The following is a 16379-nucleotide window of genomic DNA, read 5'->3' as shown; positions in this document are numbered from 1 at the left end:
TGAAATGATGATGACAATTCATCAAGTAACTGGTAACTCCATAATAGCACAAAATCAACTTGACTTGGAACTTACGGAAGACAGGAAACGGGGAGGTGCCCTTCAAAGCGTGAAACTCTTGCTCCAGTCTCCTTCTGAAGTCTATCTGCTCCAGCAGAACTTTCTGGAGCTCCTCTGTCGGGGATAAAAAATAAAAAATAAATTAAAAAATGACAATGTTGCAAAACAGCTTGCATGCATTCATTATAGTGTGTGAATGAAAATATCTTTGCATACCTTTCTCCATATTCTCCACATCCTTTTTGAGCTGCACAGGAGATGTGGCTTCTTGACTTTGGTCACCTGAGAAGGCAAAAGGTTTTTAATTGATATGAAAAAATATCTTACGATCAACCACAGCAGAGCTGATCTTGATCAGCGTTTGAATTGTTCCCATCTCCAACCTGTGAAGAAACTGTAATTCACCGTTTGACCGCTAGACGTCAGTGTCCCATTACAAAATGCGCTATTAGTCAAGTTCTTTTACATTTCAATTGATCAGTTCCACATTTTAAGGAAATTACAATGTCCTATCACCGATGATCGTTTTTTGTTATAGAGTTTCAATAAAAAAAAAAATTATAGTAGGTTTGTATAAGCAGAATTTGGGCTCCACATTGTGTATCAGATCTTGTTAGATTGGGCCTTCCTCCCATATTCCAAAATGACAATTCTTAGCTTCATTGAAATCTATAAATGGTGTCAGCAGTGGCAGCGCTAGAGTGGGGGGGCGCGAGGGCACCGACCCCCTTCTGGAATTTGAGCCCCTTTCAGGTGCCAGACCAGATAATTGACTTTTGAGTATTTTCCGATTTTTCCTGTATGTCCACATTCCTACATATGTAAGAATCTTTAACAGCGTTTTCTGAAGAATTTTTGGAGTTTGTAAATATTTGATTTATGCTTTGTGGACTCCTCGACCCCCCCATAGCAATGTGACCAGTTTGAAAACAGCAGGCGATGCACGAGATGATGAAGCAATCGCCGACACTCGACGCGTACGGTTTTCCTCCAGTCGTTTCATATCCCCCTCAGCCCTCCTATGCTCTTTCCTCTCATTCAGATCCGAGAGTTCCCCCTCTCGCCTCTTCTTTTCCTCTCCTCTCTCTGTCTCATTTGACAAGCAAATTTGCAGACACTGCCCGAGGATAACAACCTCGTTTGACAGTCAATTAACCGTGAATAGTCAAAGCCAAAGCGGTTTGCATTACATAAATGGAAAATTAGATTATTTTTTTTTTTACCTCCCTAGAAACAGAGGGAGAGTTTAAAGACAGTGGAGGCGGTAAAGGAAGGGGAGGGTTGCATTCTCAAAGGAGTCAGGCCTTCTAATCACGTAGAGCTTCCCAACGCCCAGGGAGACGTTTGGCAATCAGAGGGAAGGTGGTCTCATTTAATTTGTTTCGTGTAATTTTTCGAAATACATTACGCATTATGTGCGGAGATCATTACGATGCGTGCGTGCGGGTGTGTCCGGGGTAGTGGGTGTGTGCGTTTGTGTAAGCGGGGGTAGATATAAATGTTGGCACAGATGTCATAAAGCACTTTTAATGTCTTCCTGACAGATATAAAAAGGCAATAAGCTGTGATCTTTTTCAAACAGCAAAGGTTTTTTTGCGCTGAGGATGGGGAAGGGGAAGAGAGGAGGGTGAAAAAAAAAAAAAAAAGGCAATTATGTCTGCGGCGATATTGGTCTAGGATGGAGGCTGCCAGAGACGCTGCTTATTTCTGAGCTGATGTTTTCTCGTTGAACTATAACGGCTCCCCGAGGAGCGAGAGCCTCGGCGACAATCGGGTTAAGCATCTTTTTAGGTGATCTCTTTCTTGCCTGTGTGTATTTAGACACTTCATTGGGTACACTTGCTCCATCTAATAAGATCTGAAACCAGGGATGAATAGGTAAAAAAAAAAAGCCTTCACGCAGATAATTAGGATTTTGTGTCAGAGTCGAGAATGATTTTATAATTTTTGCAAGACGGTTATATTAGAGCAATTTGCAGAATGTCGATGACCATTCGATTCACCGATGGTTATATGCTTATAATTAAATGAATAACAATGAACTATTGATAGACATCTATTGGTATGGACTTTTGCAAAATTTATTTAAGGAGAAAAAAAACTCAATTTATTTAAAAACTGACTGCGTGTGAAATCTGGTTCTAGTTTATTGAATGCAAAATTTTGTTTGAGGTTTCCCTGAATTTTTGAGTTCACCCAACTTTTTTTTGTTAACAGTGTAACCAACCAACCCACCTATCAACTATGCAAATCAGATTTATTCTAATTGAAGAAGACAAATAACCTACCCGAGCTTTCCCTCCAGTAGTCTGGCGCCGGTACTGATGTTTCATTCTCGACTCCAAAGAAGCTGCTGGGCTCTTTGTTCTCATCTTGAAGACACAATGAGATATGTTTACTGAGACGGTATAACACGTCGTGTGTATGTGTGTTTTTATGTGTTTACGACAGAGTGTGCCCCACCACAAAACAAAGTGGAGCATGTCGTCGATGTGAAAGATGAGAGCAGAAAATGAAACATCTCAGAAATACGTGTCACATAAAACACCTCACAGTCACTCAATGGAAAAAAAAAAGCCACCATAAAAAAAAATGGCAAATATAAAAAAATAGTGTTTTTAGAAAAATTGACAGTAAGTCAAAGCTGTTTTAATAACGAGCCTTTGTTCATGAATATAAGAAAAGTGTTTTAAACGTGTGCCCACCTGACATGGAGTCTTTGGTTGCGTAGGCAGGCAGTCCTTCGTTTCGGTTTTTGTCCATCTGGAATCACAAAGATTCGAAGATTACATTTGCAACATGTCGTAGAAAATATCAAATAGGTCAACATGTTTTTCTCATCTTTTTTTTTTTATTGAAAGAGTCAACCCCTGAGATTTATTTCAATATTTTGTCTCACTCCTGCCTCCGCCACTGCTCGGCCCGCCAGGTTAATGCGAGTGTCAACAGGTTAAAGATTAGAGTTGCCCTAAACAGGCTGAGGAGAACAAACATGAGGTGGTCATTAAAGAGCCCACATGGCAGTCAAGATCAGGGCGGGGTGACTCTTTCAATTCCAACAGGGAGAAGTCGGCCTATCAATCTGCTTATGCAGATCACATCGCGGCCTGCCGCAACGCCATTTAAATAATAATTAGCTGATGTGGCCGGCGGGGGGGGGATATTTACGTCTTCTCTGCTGTGCGGCGGGCTGGAGTTGGAGAGCTGCAGGCTGGCGGGCGACGAAGCGGGCGAGCTGGGGGACTGTCGGGTGGGGTCGGCGGAGGGAGGGGGGCTGCCGCCGTACGCCGACACGCTCCCCCTCTCCTTCCCTCGTTCGTCGCCGGCACTGTTGCTCGGGGCGGGCAGGAACGGGTTCGTGCGAGTCTGCAGGGGCCGGTTAGAGAAGCCCCCGTCGTCTTCTTCGTCGTCCTGCTTGGAGGATTCCACGTCAACTTCTCCGTCCTCCTCGCTGTCCCCCGGCTCCGGTTCTCCTTCGCCGCCGCTTTCGCTGCCGTAACTGCAGCTGCTGCCGGGCGAGAGCCTCGGGTGGCGGTCAGAGCCGGCGGCGACGACCGGGCTAGACTCGTCGTTCGTCGTCCCGGCGAGGCCTCCTCCGTTGCCGTGGAGCTTAGCGATGCTCTCGGCGTCCTTGGTGACTGGGCGGAAGGCCGAGCCGTAGCTGGGCTTTCTGGTTTGGAGCGTGGGGTTGTCTAAAAGTTTGAGCCAGCTCTCCGAAGTCACGGGGCGGAGGTCAGGGGTCACCATGGTACAGTCGGGGTCAAAGAGGCTGGATCTGGATGCGGCGCTCCCGTTGTTGGGGGTCACGTTTGTAGCGACACCGTTCCCGTTAGCGGCTTCGGAGGAGTCGGACAGATCCAGGAAGGCCTGCCGGAGGGAGGGATTGTCAGCCAATGAGGAGAGGCTAGGCTGAGGCTGCAAGTACGTGGGCACCGGGATCCCCCCCGCCGCTCTCGGGGGCCAAAACATACAAAAGGGAGGATAAAAAGCATCCTTGCGTCCGGGCCATAAAAGACCCGACAGTCCCGCGCTTTTGTGGCCGGCCGAAAGGTCGCCGTCGTCTTTTTTCTGCTGGCAGAGACCAAACGCCGGGAAAGGGTAAGGCGACGGGAAAATGGACGCAGGGGGGAACTTTTGCAGCACGCCGAAGCCTTTGCTCGGGACGGGGATGACCGGGTAGCTGCGCGGCGTCTTCCGAGGTGACAGAGCGCCTCCTTCTAGGTCCTCGTCATCATCAAAGTGCGCTCTTTTGTGAGCGCCCGGGTCGCCGCCCATCATGTGGGGCACGACCGAACCGACGTTCTTCATGGAGGCCATGGAATGGCAGTGGCCCCCCGAGGGCAAGGCCCTCTTCCGGCTCCCTCCGTTGAACATGGCCTTGACGTCCTCCCAGGCGTACACCATCTCGTCGGCCGGATGCTTGTCGCTAAGTTTGAGGTGCCGCCGCCAGGAGTTGAAATTGGCGGCATCGGGTTGAGTGTACTTGGCGTCCGGCGTGCGATGGGAATGAAAGATGAACTTATTCGGGGAGAAGTACATGTTACAGAAGGAGCACTTGATGCATTTGGCCCGTGAGCTGTTGTAGCGGGCGGGGATGAAGTTACCCCGGCAACCCCAGGCGCACTCGTGCGTCACGTCGAAGGCAAAGTTATCGGGCAGTTTGGGAGGCATGTTCTCTCCCAGGAAGGACTTGCAGAGACGCTCGGCCTCGCGTTTGGTGATCATGCCGCAGCGGCGTGACGAGATGGGCATGGCGCCGGCGCGTCGTAGGATTTCCAACTGAACGGGGGTGCACTGGACGCAAGTGATGCCCAGCGCCACGCGGCGGTTATGGATCTCATTGTAACTGTAGTTCTTCAGCAGCGTGTTGGAAATCTGAGCCAGGCAAAGTCGCTCGTTGTTATCGATGACCAGCGACACGATGGGAACGCCGTAGAGGATGACCTGGCCCACCTGGTTGGGCTTGAGGGGCGAGGAGGAGGAGGAGGATGAGGGCGAGGATAAGGAAGACGAGGAGTGGTGATGGTTGGGCCGAGGAGGAGTCAGAGCTTCTTGCGGGTACGGGCCTGGTGGGCTGCTCATGATGATGTCATTGGGGTTGGAAAGATGAGACTTGTCCATACTTGCACGACAAACCTGCACAAGGAGGAAGAGAAAAAAGAAAATAAAGACGATTTGATGCTGCTAAAGTAAAAACACCCTTTTAGGCCAGGGCACAAAATGAAGATGTTCAAATGTAAAGTTACTAAATGTATCTTGGCATGATGTTTGGAATTATTTTCATGCCCGAAATTTTGCATTCTGCATTCTCTTTTGAGTTATGATTAGAAAAAAAATAATCTTGTCTTGCCAGCTGATGAAGAAAGCAAGTGAAATTAATCTTAAAATATTATTTGTGCATTTAAAAATATATTTTGAAAACATAAAAAAGGGCCAGTCCATGTTACATCAGGTGAGAACATACAAATTCAGGCCAACCAAACTTGTACTCCATTTAGAAAAATCTTTTCTAATATATAATTGCATTTAATTAATATTTGAGAAATGGTTTCATTATTTTACAAAAACTTTGTATTTGGAGGATGATTAACACACACCTCAAAATGAAAAAAAAATGCTACAGAAATGTTGTAGAAAGCATTTCATGTTCAAATCACTATACGACTTTAATAACTCGGCCAGCTATGTTTTTTAATAAATAATTACATTTCAGACTTCAAGATCTTAAATTTGTAAATGGAAGGACAAGGCACATTTTTTATTATTCCTACACAATAGCAGTATAATATTTGTGCATCTAATTTAATTGATTTAAAAATCTATATTTAAAAACTTGTCATGACAAAACACAGCATGAAAATGAGCATTTTAGTAAATGAGTTATTTCAATAGCAGAACGATTACTGATTTATTATTATTGTTGAATAATTCCCGCATGATTATCAGGGATAAAAAGGTTGAAAAGAAACAATTATGATTGAGCTTTTTTAAACAAAAAAAAAGAAGATCTTTTGAAGACCTCATTTTAAATAGGGTTGAAAACTTTTACAGCGCATTGACGCAATTTTGAGCGATCAACGGCAAATCACAACGCATAAAAATTCTTCCCTTCACAATTGCGCAACGACATGAATCCAAATTTGAAGCGTATCATTTAGTATGGTGATGATTTCAAAACGAGATGGAAAGGGGACATTTTCAAATATGTACAATTTAATTCGAGTGCTTACCTCTAGCAGCCGAGAGTCCTCCAAATTTTTTGTTGAAAAAAAATCCTTCTAACTTGAAAAATCACTTTTATCCTACATAGAATGAAAAGCTCATTTTTTAAAACCATCTAATATACAACCGCAATTAATTAACAGCGGCTTTGTTAGTTGTTGTTTTTTTTTTTAAATTGTGTCCAACTACATTGAAACAGATAGTCAGATGTGACTAAACCGCGGACGCACGCTCTGCTTTTATTCGCCTTTCAGAGGTGCCACGCTCCGACTTAATCCGTCTCTCTCTCGCCCTCCCTCCTTCTCTCTCTCTCTCTCTCTCTCTCTCCTTCTCTCCATTTGAACCTCACTCTCTCTTGCTCTCTCTCCTGTTTGATTGGCGTGTGGCTGGAGCTCAGCCCACCACCACGACCATCCCCAACCGGGACACACGCACGGCAGTTTATCCCTGCGCGTTTGGCCCTTTAGATGACTTGGAATGAACGGAAATAAAATAAAGGAACAAAAATATAGATTTATATTGAATCATGTCATAAAGTATCTTAAGCCGTCACTTTATTACAACAGTTCTTTTTAAACAATTGAACAGTAATTTTAGTGGGCGCTAATTAGGGTTGCGCTCTATTTAGTGTGAACAGGTTGGTGCTGTTGATCAAACACAAAAGTTTTTTTTTTTTAATACAGAAGTCGCAGTATAATTCAATGGGGAAAAAAAGGTGAATATTTGTCTGTTGGGTGCAATTCTGAAATGAATATGGTATTTCTTTTGTTTGAGTTTTTATTGTTTTGTGCTTTCCCGTTGTAATTAAAATGGACTAATACAATAGTGAAGTGGGTGTTCCAAAGTTAAGGTTTTAAATTTCTGCTCTGAAATACACGAGTGATGCTCAATTACTCCATCCACCAAAAATATGCAGACAAATTACAGATGGGAACGCGCAGACCTAAATATAAAGTCATGTAACCTAGATTGAAGAATGTCGTCACCTTCTTCAAATGTCTTTGCGTGAGGGAGATATGAGTCACAATTATTAACACCGTTTTGAAAAGTAAAAAGTTGAAAGTTAGATCGTTAAAAGTCAGACATGGCAAATATTTTGTGTCGGTAATCAGTTGTGAAAGGGCAAATTGAGATGAGCTGGCGGCCTCATTTTGGGATGGAGGGGTGAGAGGAGGGAGGGGGGGTGATGTTCTTGAATGAGCGCGTGCATGGGATGTGCATGGCGTGCACGCGCACGGAGCGCGCACCAACACACGAGCCCCATCTGCTCCTTTTCAAACCAATTTACCTCGTCACAGCGCGTGCTTTTGTTTTGCGACACACGCAAGGGGGCGGGGACGCGCGTGGCAGGCGCACTTGCAAAAGTGACGTCACAATGGAGTTTTATAAACAACAAATATTTGTATTGACTTAAAAATTGGAATTCCCTGCAGTTACAATAAAGTTTTTGTTGTGTCTATCTCGCTAATGCTTTAGTGCATGTAAATAACGCAAGGTGGGGCATTAAAAATTGGATTCAAAACTTTATTAACAGCTATTACGCCCCCTTTGGACTACATTTCACCGTTTTCACAATGCATTAGCAGATCGCCCCACTGAGAAATTCATCATGCATTAAAAAAAAAAAAAAAAAAAAACCTGGAACCGCTTGTGTGATTTTGCAGGGTCAAACCAGTGAAGCGCACGCACGCACGCACGCACGCACGCACCGAAGAGCGATGGAGACATAATAAATTAAGAGGTACAACACTAAGTGAGCTTGAGACATTTAACATCAAAGCTGTCAATAAACGCAACACGCCCCAGGTGAGTGATTACCATACTAAAATGTACCCCAACAGCCCTTTCTCTCAACATCAAGCCTTTTCTATTAGTTCATAATAAAATGAGGGAATTTATCTTGTTTTTTTTATTTATGTTCTATCTCGAATGGAGGTAAAATAGTCAAGGCGTGCATATATTATTAGAGCCAAGAATAAAGCTTTCCATTCATTTCGTGGCGATTAAAAAAGCAGATGTAGGCTACAATATGGTCGCTCCAAATGTAATCCTTACTTAATGCTGCGCTGTCTTTTACTGGAACGTTCCGCAAAGACTTAACGCGCCATTACAATTAACACACATCTTAAGCAAATTGAAGGAAAAAAAATCATAATGGAGATTATGATTCTTATTCCAGATTTTTTTTTATTACAGAAAGTGAGGCTTTTGAAGAGGATTGCCACCGTGCATGCAGCTAGGTCACCCTCCTTCCTGCACGACTGCATATCAAAATACAGCAGTTTGTTTGTTAGGCTCCTATTTGATGATACTCAGTTGCTCAGAAAGATAGGCAGCATGTGTGCTGCCTCGGGCACGGGTAGCAATTAGTACAACAGAAGATTACCATGCATTGTACTGACAAGCACTTTAGGTATAGGGGATTATGCAAAGGCACATAATAATAATAATAATAATAATAATAACAACAACAACAACGATATGAGTATTTTCTTGACTTGTCACCGATACCAAGTACCGATACCAAAACTTTTGATACCTAGAATTTACGCAAAAAAACAAAAAATTAAATTGGCATACTATAATTAAAAATAAAATCAGCATATTATGGTTGTTTTATATCAATAATCTCCTGCATACCTGCCAATTAAGCACCATGTTTTTTTATGTTCTTCTAATTTTGTGGCATTCCACTCGTGGATCACTCCAGATGTCAGCTAAAGTGAAAGTGCAAGGCAGATAGAGCATTCAGCTATGGCAGGTGATGGTTACTCACTCAATAATCCAGAGTTCCTAATTAAAGGCTTCCTCTGCTTTTAATGACCCCTGGACACAGGCAGACCTGCACAAGTTATTCTAAGTGGAATGAGTGATGAGACGTTGAACAGTGAACACTGCATCTTGAAGCCAATTAGCTTCAGCGCAGACAGACTGCTGGGCGCTACAGAGCATTTGAAAAGGTAAGCAGAGAGGCTACAAGGTCAGAGGATGGGTGGGGGAGGAGGTGTCACCTTGACCCAAGCATCCAAATCCAGTGTCTCCAGAAATGAAAACTAGGACTCTAATGGATTACTTTTTTTTGTCATTTTTTACATTTTTTTTCATCAATTTTTGTGAATATTATTCCATGCAAAACACCTCTAAATGTGTTGATGGTTTTTGTAGAAGTGGACTATTTGAGGGCACACTGTATAAGACTATTACTTTTTTTTTTGTCCAAGAGAATGATTGTGTTCTCCACAGGGTGTCAAAGTGACATCCTTACTACGGGGAGAAGATAACTAACTGGATGATCTCACAGTAGCACAGCTTAATTTTCTTTACTGGGGAATATTTGAAGGTAATGTAACTTAAATAGGCCATTGTGGAGCAAACGGCGCCATTTTATGTGGGGCATAAAATCAAGGCAACTCTCGAGATTGGCACTTAGACCTGAAAAAGATGTTGGAATGAAATACCGCAAATGTGGTCCCATAAGGCTTTTACTGTATTTTCTTATTAAGAGCGCCCGAGCTTTGTTTTCTGACGGGAATTTCATCCTTAATAACTTGGTATTCATATCTGTAATATCTTCAACGATATGAGAACATTTGGAAAGAAGCGCGACCCGCTTCGATAGCATGCTTATTGCCGCAAAGGTAACTCCGAGGTTGACCCCCGTCAGTTTTGAGAAGCTGGTCCCGCCTCCGATTTGAGGTGCTTTGTGAAATGATACACCTCGACTTATATACGATGGGTTTACCCATCTCGCCCATGTTTCGTCCCTGTCCGTCCATCTACCCGAGTAAACAAGAGCTATGTTAATGTGAACGTTAAGGGGGTCTATTAGCGTGGCAGACAGGAAACGGAACAACCAAAAGCTTTCTCTATCCGTTTATTATTAATGAGGCCTGGAGGTTAATTTACTGCTTAATCACCAGGCGGCATGGCGAGTGATGGGAGGGACGAATAAAAGCTGAAAGCGGGAAGACGTCCGCCAGAATGAAATTGAGCGAGAGAGTCGGTATTGACCAACACAAAGATGATTCCAATCACTGTGTGGATGTAATTGCTGTTAGTTAGAATATGAGCTCAGATGACTGGCATTGGAGAAGTTCTGTCAGAGCATTTAGATGTGCTTAAAAATGCCCGAAATCAAAAGCCGGGAAGTATAAATGAGAGAGAACGCCATGGAGAGCAAAAATCGACTCAAGAAAGAACAAGTGTGATCTGTTCATATAATATTTTCATTTTTACTTATTTCTCTTCACAGTGTCACAACAGTGTGACAAACCCCGCAAGCAGACACGCTTTAATTGTGTAATCCCGTGTGTAATCCCATCAAACATACTGTATAGCCGCACTCGACTCACCCAGATTATAGACTATGAGCAGTTAATCTTCATTTATTGTTTGTTTTGCCTTGTAAAAGTGACAAACACATTCCAGATAAAGTGATAAGAAAATATAGATAATATCGGGGAAGAAAAGAAAATTATTAGGGTATCTTTAGATTCTTCTTTATAATAAATCAATCAATTAAAAGTCCAAATATTAAAACCAAAAGAAATATGACCTCACACGACAAGACACAGTTCCAGGAAGCACAACTTCATACATTTCAATGACGATCAAGCCGCGTTTTCCTTTTTCAATTATTTGATTTCTAATTATTTGATATTCAAGTCGAATGCTTCATTCAGTTTGCTTTAGGGCTCCGGATTGAAAAAAAAAGAAATAAATAAAAGCAAAAGAAATGGCCATCAGGCAAAACAGTGAACAACAGAATTAAACGCTAATAATTATTGGTTCTGAAAAATAATTATTGTTCAACCAAATCACCGCTCTGGTGTTTTGGATTTAAATAAGAATTTATATTAGATGCGTTTGTGAGGGAGGGTGTGTGGCTCGCTCACACAAATCTCTCACCATATACACTTTAGAATTTTTTTTTTTCTTCCTATGCGGTACACATGTGTATATTATTGTCGAGGTGCCACAGGCTCATATCAAGAGCGCTCATCAAAACACATCTCATCATGGCGATCATTGTTATGATGATGATGATGATGATTCTCGCTGATCTCTCACTGATCCATTCACTCCTCAACACCCCTTAGGTAGCGGTGGAAGTGAAGGATTAAAAGGCCCGGGCTGAAAGAGGCATGCTTGGGATTGACACTGATCTGACGAAGCTAATGTGAGCCCATGTTGTTTTTGAAATAGTGACATCAAAACAAGGGTGTCACATTAAGTCCAAACACAAACAAGATGTTTTTCTTCACTTTTGTTTGATCTGGATTATTATCCTTTTAACACCGATATTATCTTAGTTTTAAATGCCAGATGGTATGTTTGGACAACAGAGGGCGGGGGGGGAAACAGATTTCACATCTGCATGATCATTAGTATGCAGTGAAGTTCAAGGAATTTGATTACATACATTATCTGGATTATTTTTGAAAAAATATATTCGGATTCCTTCTTTTTTTTTTTTATCATGCTACCACTTGACGGAATAATATTGAGTGGGTTCAACAAACCTTTTTTTTTTTCCCTTCTGGATTAATTCAGTGTTTGGTCCTGACCAGTGTGGATTCAAGTTCAGGTGGCCACTTACTTAAAATAATAATAATAAAAAAAAGAATCATAATAACCCAGCAGGTTTATATGTATGTCCAGTTGTCCAAAATGTAACTCTTCCAAAAATACTTCCTTTAACAGCTTTCACTAAAACATAGATTTACAAAAATCATATCTGGGATCATAAATATGTTTGTGTCTATTTTATAAAATCCCTGCAGGATTACTGCCACCAGGCGCCGGGCCTGCTAAGTAAGAATCACCGAGTGTCAAATGGACAGATGGGCCTATTTGGGATTCTTTTAAGTGTTCCACTGGCTCTTCTATCATCTAATTCGCATGGTGGTGTTTGGATCACGTGGAATAAAAGCAGTACATACAGGCAAGAGTGCATCTGAGGTCATGTGCGATTTCAAAAGTTATTTTTATCAGGGCAAGTTTAACGATGATCCTGAGCGTGTCTGATCTTTTAATGAATGTTATATTTTAGAGCTCTCGCGTCCTCTCTTTGATCCCAAACTGCTGGTTAAGTTGGATTTGGGATGCTGTCTGACCATCCATGCATCCAACCATCCATCCATCCATCTGACCATCCATCCATCGTCAACTGAGCACCACTTAGCAGCTCCACGGAGTGATTTAAAGATCTTCACATATTTACCGAGGCTAATCTCTCCACTAAGACTTCCTGGTATTTAATGTCTGGGTTTAACCTATAGTTTGACATCTGTATACATCATGGATCATAATCCAGTGATACAACAGATGTTAACTTTCCATGCAAACAGTTGAAGAGTCAGGTGAAGGTGGAGCTCTACAAAAATAGGTCTATGATCCAATAAAGATCTCACAGAAAGAAAAGCAAAGAATGTCATTATCATGCCCTTTCCCCCCCCCCCCCCCCCCGTATGAACTTCAGGTTTGATTTATCGCCCTTCATTGCTTCCATCTGTGTCACCGGGCGTTCCTTCCAAAATCCTTGGAGAAGCCTTCAGTGAAGTGGATTTCAGCATTTCCTCTCTCCAGGCACCCACACGCCCACCCACCCAACCTCCTCCATCCCCCACCCGTCCCCTATCATGTCATCACGTGTCCTGCGGGATCAGGGAAATGATTAAGGAAGACAATTTCAAATACCTTTCTAGTTTCTCCCCGATGACATGGCAAAGTAGGTGGGCACGGGGAAGATGGCAAAAGGTGCACCCCGAGTTGCATCCTGAAGATACGAATGAGGGCAAAATTAAGCTCTACTTTTTGGAGACTGTAAAACAAATCATTTTCAAGAAAGTGTTCAATCTGACATACATATAAGGATCCCCAAAGTGTGACATCATGGCGGGGTGTGTGTGCGTGAGTGTATGTAAAAGAGAGATAATGAGATCTTGCTCAGCTGAGGCCCTGGTCTTGATCCCCAGAAGCCCCGGACTCATTTCAGTGGCAAAAGAACTCTGAATTGAGAGAAGATGAAGCAGAACACCTCGAGCATAAACACCGGCGTTGCTTCACGACTGCCTTTAGTTTTTGTATGTTTGAGCATGGATTGTATGTCATGGTAATTGTTTTTTTTTTGCCCTCACTTTCACTGCTCAGCAGTTTTGTTATTCATGTCGTTTAGGAAACGCACTGAGCCCTTTCAACTTGTTTTCATTGCGAGTCAAGACAGGGGGAGGATTGTGGAAGGATTTGGGACAGGCTCAACTTGATCCGCACTCAGCTGACAAAATGTCTCTTTTTGAAAGCAAATCGTTGTATCAAGTTAAATGTGATTGGTAGATTTTTTTTTCGGCTATTTAACCATCTGGATCCAAACCTGCTTGACTACAATAAAGTACATGAAAAGCTATGTTGAGGCTAAGCTAAAGTAGGTAAACACTATATATGCTTCTCTTTTGTGCAGCTGTTTCATCTTTTATCATTATGATTTGAAGTCAGTCAATAGTGATTCCTACATTTCAATTTAATACATTTCATGCAGAAAGAATCTGCGCAGGGGCAAAGTGAGTCACGTGACTCAAAAGTGAGTCGGCCATCTTGAATTTTGCATGACTCAGAACGTGACCCTATCAAATAAATACACATGGTGAATTTGTACGTGGGAGAAATCTTGCAGCATCAGTGTTCTGATGACCTTTCAGGCCTTAATTCCTGCTTTCCCTCATCTCTCCCTCCCTCCCTTTCCAAATGCCCGTCAGCTAGCTTTGCCGCGCGAGTTAGCCCGAGCTATCACTACTCCCTTTTCTTTTTGGCATTGTTCAAACTAAATGGAAACACGGTAATTAGCTTGTTACAATTAAAGCGCGACGAGCGGATGAATTGTAATCACCCGCGATGGAGTTCCCGCTTTCTCCCCTGCAGCCTCCAACAGGCCAGCTGAGCTATCCTCATTTGCATAATTAAAATATACAAATGATAATGGATTTTGTAGTCAATGTCCAGAGGCTGCAGAGGCAGGGATGGATGGATGGAAGGAAATATGAAATCACAATAACAAACACGTCCACTTGGCCCAGAGGGAAGGAGGATGAAAAGGGAGGAGATAGGACAAGATGGTGTGACTTGGAGAAAAAAAGAAAGATGGCAGAGAAAGGCAAAGACAAAGGCGGCTGGAATCAAGGTGGGCCAATTACATTAGTAAATAGCCCGGACCTGGTCCTGACCTGTTCTGCCCTCCCTCTGGGGAAGTCTTCCGCCTGATTACATGAAATTGGGATAGAATTAAACATGTAAGACTTGTCCTCAGACAAACCAAAATGAAATTAGATCCTGATTTTTTTTTTTTTTTTTACCTCGGAGCGCCACACAGCCGCGCAACGGGGAGGGAAGGAGTCATGGAGGGAATTTTGCAATTAAGCCAGGGACAATGTCGGTGAAATTAGGCCTCGGAGCTGACTTGATATCGTCTCACTGCATTTCTCTACATAACACACCTGACTTTCCAGAATTTTCTTTTGCCGACAGAAAGTTTGGAGGCAAACAGCTGTGGCCTCTTGATATTCACGTAGGCTTTACACAAAGATGAAAACAAACGCGTGGGAAAAGCGCCGGCTCTAATGTGCGCCCTGAGCATCGGGCTTGGCCCCAAAATGACAAGTGAGATGCTCTCCAACAACCGACGAGCTTCTTTGGAGTGTTTTCCTCTTCCCTCCTCTAATCTTATTCTTTTCAATTACCACCATACAAACAGTTGAGGAAAAACAAACAAAACAAAAAAAAGACTTAAAATTCTACAGTTTGGTCTTCATTTTCTGCAATTAGGTGCATCCTCCTCACTTATTACTTACTTTTATGAATTTATAAAATAAATAAATAAATAAATAATGCTCTGCGCTTGTATCGCCTCCGTGCTCGGGTCCTCCCTATCTGGGCATCTGCGCAAGTGAAAGCAATAACAGTGGCAGAGCTGTAAGTAAATAATGAGGAGTAATCAAAGTTAATGGAACCCAATGGGAGCTTCAGCTTGTGCGTGTAGCAATAATCTCATTTAGAGAGAGGCAGATTTAGTGGATAATTGGGGCCTAAGTACTGGCTGATTCCCTTGCTAACTAACTAACTAAGCGAGCTGCCCATGCCCGTTTGGTTTGTCGCAAACAGAGCGCAAACAAACAAGAGACATTACATTGTCTTTTGGACCTGGCTTGTCTCCCATTCCTAATTACATTATTTTCTCCAGGTACTTTGGCATCCTCCCACGTTGTGGAAATGTTCGGTCAGTGGTAAACTGCATCCAAATCAGACTGATGAATAAAATGACCGTAAAGTTTAGTATCATCTTAAAAACAAAGAATTTGCAGTACCAGCTTGGGGCAAAGTATAGACCCCTGAGGAACACCAGATATGACATAAAATGTCCATATGGACCAAAGACAACACCTTCTGTCCATTATAATGGAACAAATACATTTTCAAAATACATTTTAAAAAGAATATAATCTTGACAACTTTCCAGAAATCCAACATTTTCTCTTTTTAACACATCTTAGTTGTGTAAATGTACCTTTCAAGTCATTTAAGTGACCTTTCCCCCTTCCATCAACATTGCAGTTATTGTTCCATTTTATTTTGGTGCTGTCTCACCTCGTCTCATCAGGTATCCGTTTGTCTCTGACCTGGAGACGGTGACACATATCCGTGCATTCGATATGTGTGTAATGGAGTTAATGGAGGATGCTGCCAGAGTCGCCATTGGGGGTCCACTCCCTCTTGTGTTGACCCGTGTGTGCGTGTGTGTGTGTGTGTGTGCGTGTGTACTGTTGGTGTGTCTTTAGGTCGGAATGTTTCTTTGTGCAGTCGTCACTGAATTGGACGTGTCCAGACGTCGTTAAGGAACATATTGTGTGCGTTGTCTTTTGTTTTGGCTTTAACCCTCAATATATTACTTATCAACCCGTTTGTTTTTGAAATAATCTGCATTTTTCCACCCGACTTTTTTTTTTTCCATTTCATCTTTGAAGTGTTGCTGTCAATTTTTATCTAGTAACAATTTCATTTGTGTGTAAAGGGTTGTCCGTCTTACCGTGGCTAAAATCATGGAAAAA

The 16379-nt window shown here is 42.5% G+C and overlaps 1 protein-coding gene across 5 annotated transcripts in view; it reads right to left on the bottom strand.

Moving 5' to 3' along the window:
* Positions 1-16379, bottom strand: part of skor2 (SKI family transcriptional corepressor 2) — a 49064-nt gene that overhangs the window by 476 nt on the left and 32209 nt on the right. For 2 of the 5 annotated variants that reach the window (XM_085926991.1, XM_085926990.1), the window contains 6 exons: positions 12982-13060; positions 3229-5196; positions 2766-2823; positions 2349-2432; positions 277-342; positions 76-174 (listed from right to left, as the gene is read on the bottom strand). In XM_085926991.1, the coding sequence (XP_085783117.1) occupies positions 76-174; positions 277-342; positions 2349-2432; positions 2766-2823; positions 3229-5196; positions 12982-13059 (2353 nt within the window). In that variant the 5' untranslated portion in view covers position 13060. Of the gene's footprint in view, positions 1-75; positions 175-276; positions 343-2348; positions 2433-2765; positions 2824-3228; positions 5197-12981; positions 13061-14471; positions 14535-16379 lie in introns of all 5 variants that reach the window. The other 3 variants (XM_085926988.1, XM_085926993.1, XM_085926989.1) reach the window with 2 other exon arrangements.

This window comes from Syngnathus leptorhynchus, chromosome 12 (genome assembly GCF_054491065.1).
Source record: "Syngnathus leptorhynchus isolate UIUO chromosome 12, UIUO_Slep, whole genome shotgun sequence".
In the NCBI taxonomy this organism is placed as follows: Eukaryota; Metazoa; Chordata; class Actinopteri; order Syngnathiformes; family Syngnathidae; genus Syngnathus; species Syngnathus leptorhynchus.
This window is presented reverse-complemented; position numbering and strand designations above follow the sequence as displayed.